This window comes from Calidris pugnax, unplaced genomic scaffold, assembly GCF_001431845.1.
Source record: "Calidris pugnax isolate Ruff unplaced genomic scaffold, ASM143184v1 scaffold75, whole genome shotgun sequence".
NCBI classification, from domain to species: Eukaryota; Metazoa; Chordata; class Aves; order Charadriiformes; family Scolopacidae; genus Calidris; species Calidris pugnax.
The window spans coordinates 837,028-843,787 of NW_015090908.1; the positions used below are offsets into that span (position 1 = coordinate 837,028).

Here is a 6,760-nt window from a genome sequence, read left to right on the forward strand (position 1 = left end):
GCTGCCCAGGGAGGTGGTTGAGGCCCCATCCCTGGAGGTGTTCAAAAGACGGGTTGATGTAGTGCTGGGAGGTCTGGTTTAGTGATGATGCTCCTTGTTTGTTGTGTGGGTGTCTATTTTTGTCAGTGAGGTTGATGGTTGGACAAGATGATCTTTAAGGTCCCTTCCAACCTAGAAGATTCTGTGATTCTGTGATAACCACCCGGGCTTTGCTCCCTCTCCTCGGCTTGGCTCGCATCAGGGACAGAGGGAGGAGGACACCGAGCTGGGAGCATCCCTCGGGACTGATGCCCACTCGCCTCGAGTGGCAGTAGATGGTCTGGAGAGGTGGAGCTGGGTCTGGCCGGCTGGGTTCAGGGTTGGGGTCCCCTGAATATGTGGGGACGCATATTCCAGGAGTCAGGAGCTGCTGCTCCTAGGGAAGGTGGCATCGAGGGGGTGGCGTGGAGCTGCGTCCTGGATTTAATGCAGGTGGCTTCCTTTTGGCTGGGGATGAGCACACGTATCCATCCTGGATGCACAGGAAGGGAAACGGGGGCGCATCTGCTTCTGAAACAGGTTTGGAAAGCAGCCCTTTGGGGTCTCGAAGCCTGTGACGGGGGGCTGCCCCACAGGGAGTGGCTGCTGGAGGCGATGCCCGGCTCGGGGACGAGCAGGTGATGGGGCACAGGCCTGGCAGTCACATCTGGTGGGGGCTCTGGGTGGGCACGGCACAGCGTGATGCTGGGGGTGTGTTTGGCAGGGGTTTAGGGGTTTAGCCCCTGCTCCTTCCTACTTGCCCTCCCTGGCACAGCAGGGGGACCGCGGCGCTCCATCCCGTGCCCAAACTGGGCAGCAGCACCCAAATCCCTGCCCTGCTCCCTGGGGACCTCTTTGAGCGGTCGGGGCTGTTTGCCCAGGTGTGAGACAGAGCTCCGGGACGTGCATATTTTGGTGTTGCTCAAGCACGGGTGCTGAAATCCCATGGGAATGCTGGTGAGTCCTCACTGGGGCAAACGGGCACCCTGCTTGTTGCTGCAGCTTCTGGCTTTGATCACCACTGGCCTCCCCGTGCAAGCACCAACGCATCTCCCTGTTAGTCATGTGGGTTATCTAGGGGGGGGTCTTGCAAGTCTGGCCATGCAGGATGGCAGTGGAAGGCACGGACTGGACCATGGACTTAGTTTTTAATGACCGTGATGAGTTGTTCTGCAATTAGCAGGGTAGTGGTGTTTCTAGACCTTGCTCCTGTGGCGTGGACTGGCACATGTGGATTTTTATGGCTCGGAAAGTGCTGTCGGTGACTCGTCGTGGGAGTGGGGAGCACTGGGAGGACGCCCAGGCCGTGCCTTGTCCCTTCCCTACCTTCATCCCGTGACTGCTGATCAGGCTTCCCCAGCTCTGCCAGCTTTCCCGAGGCCAAACCTCAGGATCTGAGCATTTAATCCCCCCCCCTCTGGACTGTGGACCTTGTGGCATTATTGCGTTCTCCCCAGGCAGGGTGATGCTGCCCCAGCGTGTGTCCCACCGGGGCAGAGGAGGGCTGAGGGGCAGTCCCTGGCCTGCAGATCAGCTGAAGTCCCGCTGACTGCCCAGTTAATGTGTAACACGGGCAGCCCCGTGCCCAGCGTGCACATTAACTCCCTTTCACAACCGCTGCAGTCCCCCACGGCCGCTGCCACCTCTCTCCAGAGCATCCACGGTGCAGGGTGGGTGTGCACATTAACTCCCTTTCACAACTGCTGCAAGTCCCCCACGGCCGCTGCCACCTCTCTCCAGAGCATCCACGGTGCAGGGTGTCTGAAAGGAGGGTGTAGAGAGGTGGGGGTCGGTCTCTTCTCTCAAGTCACAGCGCAGGGTGTCTGCATCATACAACTCCCTGAAAGGAGGGTGTAGAGAGGTGGGGGTCGGTCTCTTCTCTCAAGTCACAGGCGACAGGACGAGAGGAAATGGCCTCAGGTTGCGCCAGGGGAGGTTCAGGCTGGATATTAGGAAAAATTTTTTCCCTGAAAGGGTTCTCAGCCATTGGAATGGGCTGCCCAGGGAGGGGGTTGAGGCCCCATCCCTGGAGGTGTTCAAAAGCCGGGTTGATGTAGTGCTGGGAGGCCTGGTTTAGTGATGATGCTCCTTGTTTGTTGTGTGGGTGTCTATTTTTGTCAGTTAGGTTGACGGTTGGACAAGATGATCTTTAAGGTCCCTTCCAACCTAGAAGATTCTGTGATTCTGTGATCTCTCTGCCTCCAGGTCTGTGGCGGAGCAACCTGGCTCGGAGAAGAGCTTTCTTCTGGGGAGGGAGCAAAACCCCACTGGCTCTTAACAGGGAGAAAAACAAGTAGATGGGAGCCGAGGATGCCCCAGTGCAGAGCCAGGCACTTCGTGCATCCATGCTTTTTTTTGTATGAGATTTACAAATTCCATCTGAAATGCCCCCCCCCCCGTGTTTTGCACAGTGAGACGTGCGGCTGCTTTTCTTCTGGCCAGAACATCTCCTGGGGAGCAGGTAGTGGTATTTATTTGCCTTGCGATTATGGAGGAATTTGAGCCCGTGCCAAATGTTGCTTTCTCTCCAGAAACTGCAGCGACGTGGCTTTCGATGTGCTGGAGAAAGCCTGCGGCCAGAGAGGGGCTGCCTGGCCCAGCAACGCCTGTCTAGCTGACGGTCCCTGGGACACCACCGCCGTCCTACGGCAGAGCCGGTGGAGCCATGTCCAAGAAAGATGATGACACCAAAAAGCCAGTGTCGGAGACGGCACTGGACCAGCGCTGGAAACTACAGGTCTTCTACCTCTGCTTCTATGGCTTCATGACGCAGATCCGGCCCGGGGAGAGCTTCATCACCCCCTATCTCCTGGGGGCTAACTTCACGCAGACAGAGGTGAGCTACGGGGAGCCTGTCCTCCCCTGGTGTCCCCCCATCCAGCCACCATCACCCCGCTGGGGCTGGCCGGGGCATCGTCTGGCTGCCCTGGGGTATGGAAGTGCATGGTGATACGTGGTGGTGCTTTTTGGGTGGGGGTAGAAGGTGGCGTGTGTCCATCCGGCAGCACGTCCCTGTCCCACTGGGCTGCGAGGTCACCCTGTGTCCCCCCAGTCCCAGGCTCCTTGTGCTGAGGCTGGAAACCACTTTTGAGGGGTGATGTCTGACCCTGGGCTGGCGGTGGGATGGCGGGGGGGTGCTGAGCTGGGAGAAGCCCCGTCCCATTTTGCTAGGGAGAGCCTCCCGTGCTGGCCCCGTGCTCGGTGCAGGGAGCGGGGCTGGTGACTGCCGGCAAGGATGGGGTTAGACGTTGTTGTCCCCCCCCAAGGGACACTGGCTCCAGTCCTAGCAGGCTGCTGCGTTCGTGGGAACGCTGCGTTCCCAGCACGGGAGGGAGCCAGGGCTCAGCCAGGCCCCCGGCGGAGCACGCTGCAGGCCACATTCCTTCCCCAGGAGGTGCCACCATGGGGGTCAGCAGCTGGTCCGCTCTGTGGGGCTGGGGGCATCTCCTAGGGACGTGGGGGTCAGCAGCTGGTCGGTAGTCAGCTACGCTCCATGGGGCTGGTGGCATCTCCCAGGGATGTGGGGGTCAGCAGCTGGTCCGCTCCGTGGGGCTGGGGGCATCTCCCAGGGATGTGGGGGTCAACAGCGGTCCGCTCCGTGGGGCTGGGGGCATCTCCTAGGGACGTGGGGGTCAGCAGCTGGTTGGTAGTCAGCTACGCTCCATGGGGCTGGTGGCATCTCCCAGGGATGTGGGGGTCAGCAGCTGGTTGGTAGTCAGCTACCCTCCATGGGGCTGGTGGCATCTCCCAGGGACGTGGGGGTCAGCAGCTGGTCGGTAGTCAGCTGCACTCCGTGGGGCTGGGGGCATCTCCCAGGGCCGTGTCCAGCGCTCAGCCCTTGCACGCACGGCAGGTGACCAACGAGATCATGCCGGTGCTGACGTACTCCTACATGGCCGTGCTGGTGCCCATCTTCCTGCTGACGGACTACCTGCGCTACAAGCCGGTGCTAGTGCTGCAGAGCCTCAGCCACATCTCCATCTGGCTGCTGCTGGTGTTGGGCACCTCTGTCCTGGCCATGCAGCTGATGGAGTTCTTCTACAGCATCACCATGGCCGCCCGCATTGCCTACTCCTCCTACATCTTCTCCCTCGTCACCCCGTCCCGCTACCAGCGTGTGGCCAGCTACTCCCGCTCCGCCGTCCTCCTGGGAGTCTTCACCAGCTCGGTGCTGGGCCAGCTCTGCGTCACCGTGGGTGGCGTCCCCTTCCTCACCCTCAACTACATCTCCTTGGGCTTCGTCAGCTTCGGCCTGGTCCTCACCCTCTTCCTCGAGCGGCCCCGGCGCAGCCTCTTCTTCAACCGTCCCGAGGCGGCCGGCGAGGAGGCCACGGCCGCTGAGCTGGACAAGATGGCAGGGGGAGAGGGGAGCGGGGGGACAGGGGGCTGGCGGGAGGCAGTGCTGTGCCGTATGCTGAGGGAGCTGGTGGCCTTGGCCGGGCAACCCCAGCTCCGGCTCTGGTCCTTGTGGTGGGTCTTCAACTCAGCTGGTTACTACCTGATGCTGTACTACGTGCACATCCTCTGGAATGAGATCTACCCCGCCACGGACAACAGCCGGGTGTACAACGGAGGAGTGGACGCCGCTTCCACGCTGCTGGGTATGTTGCCCTGGGCTGGGGGACACTGGGGAGGCAGGGAAGCAGCCCTGTTCCACTGCATCCCTGGGACTGGTGCTCCCTGTAGCGTTTTTGGGGCCATTTGGGTGTTACGGCAGTGGTGATGAGATGAATCATAGAATCGCCCAGGCCGGAAGGGACCTCCAAAGGCCATCTAGTCCCACCTCCCCGCAGTCAGCAGGGACACCCCCAACTAGACCAGGTTGCCCAGGGCCTCGTTGAGCCTCTCCTTGAATATCTCCAGGGAAGGGGCCTCAACCACCTCCCTGGGCAACCTGTCCCAGTGCTCCACCACCCTCACAGTGAAGAACCCCCTCCTATCTCCAATCTAAATCTGTTCCCCTCCAGCTTAAAGCCATTGCCCCTCGTCCTGTCACTGCAGCCCTTTCTAAACAGGCTCTCCCCAGCCTTCCTGTAGGTTCCCTTCAGGTACTGGAAGGCCGCTATTAGGTCTCCCCGGAGCCTCCTCTTCTCCAGGCTGAACAACCCCAGCTCCCTCAGCCTGTCCTCGTAGCAGAGGTGCTCCATCCCCCTGATCATCCTTGTGGCCCTCCTCTGGACCCTCTCCATCAGGTCCGTGTCCTTCTTATATTGAGGGCTCCAGACCTGCACACAATACTCCAGGTGAGGTCTCACCAGAGCAGAGCAAAGTGGCAGAATCACCTCTCTGGACCTGTGTGACTCAGCTGGGGGATGCAAGGTGGTCCCGTGCTCGTGAGGTGTTCACAGCATCCTTCATCCCCTCCCCAGGGGCCGTGGCCTCTTTCGCCGCTGGCTACGTGAAGATCCGGTGGACGCTGTGGTCGGAGCTGGTGATCGGGGTGGTGACAGCTTTCCAGGCAGGGCTGCTTCTGCTCATGAACACCACCAGCAACATCTGGCTGTGCTACGTCGCCTATGTCCTCTTCCGTGGCTCCTACCAGTTCCTGGTGCCCATCGCCATGTGCGTGGTACCCCTGGGGACCTGCTCCCACCCCGGCAGCTGGGCTGGCACCAGGGGTTCACTGGTCCCCCCGTTTTTCCCAGTTTCCAGATTGCTACCTCCCTCTCCAAAGAGCTCTGCGCGCTGGTCTTCGGGGTCAACACCTTCTTTGCCACTGTGCTGAAGACCATCATCACGATCATCGTGGTCGACAAGAGGGCCTTGGGCTTGTCTGTGCATCCTCAGGTAGGGCTGAGGGGCACCTAGGACAGAGGTCTCCCCTACTGGTGTGGGATGAAGTTGGGCGGGGGGGTGGGAGGGGACCGTGAGCATTGCTCTCTCCCCACCTCTCTTGCAGTTTTACGTGTATTTTGGCTACTTCACACTGCTGGCAGTGGTCTACCTGCTGGCGGCCATCTGGGTGGGCGTCCAGCACAGTCGCCGAAAGCAGCCAGCAGAGCTGGCCCTTGCCAAGGAGCCGTGCCAGCTGCCCGAGGAGGTGCCAGTGCAGGAGAAGAACCTGGAGGCAGGTGCCGTACGAGCTTGAGCACCATCACCACCCTGGCCAGGTCTTGGGCATCGCTTGCACCGAGTGCTTTTTCTCCTGTCCTGCTGGTGGTCCTTGGCGCCAGCCTGTTGAGGACGTGCCCCTTGGGACCCATTTTCTGCTCCAGGGGGGCAGGGGCTGTGGCCTCGGCCCCCGGCCACAAACACAACCAGCACAGGGGCAGGGTGCCCGTGGCTGCCACCGGCGGGTACCAGGCGGGGGTAGGGATGGAGGCCGGGTGGTCTCCTGGCCACCACCTCCCCATCATTGTGCAGAACCAGGCTACAAGAGCGTAATGTCTTTTTATTCAGTGCCTTTAGAAAATGATTTATAGGACACAACTGACAAAAACCACAGGCTTGGAATTGCATTAATTACACAAAATACAGTAGACTGTAAGAAATAGACTGTGTGACTCGCACAGCTTTTATGGTAATAAATTCCATACAATAATAAAAAGCTAGTTACAGATTTATCTTTTCTTTCTCTTTTTTTTTTTTTTCTCTTTTTTTTTTTTTCCTTTTAGCACCTTGTGTTTGTCCACACCAATTCAATGCAGCTTTGCTGTGCCTTGGCCCTTGGAGCGCAGCAAAGGTGGCCCGGGGGGGGTCGAGGCGGGGGGGGGGGGCATGGCGGGGTCAGCCCTCGGTACCA

The 6,760-nt window shown here is 60.0% G+C and overlaps 1 protein-coding gene across 1 annotated transcript; it reads left to right on the plus strand.

The window, feature by feature from the left end:
• Positions 1 to 2,549: 2,549 nt before the first annotated feature.
• SLC19A1 (solute carrier family 19 (folate transporter), member 1) lies at positions 2,550 to 6,457 on the plus strand. Its single transcript, XM_014949235.1, has 5 exons — positions 2,550 to 2,854; positions 3,872 to 4,619; positions 5,388 to 5,580; positions 5,664 to 5,805; positions 5,918 to 6,457. The coding sequence occupies exons 1-5, from the start codon at positions 2,684 to 2,686 to the stop codon at positions 6,104 to 6,106; spliced, it is 1,443 nt and encodes a 480-aa protein (XP_014804721.1). The 5' UTR covers positions 2,550 to 2,683; the 3' UTR covers positions 6,107 to 6,457.
• Positions 6,458 to 6,760: the final 303 nt, after the last annotated feature.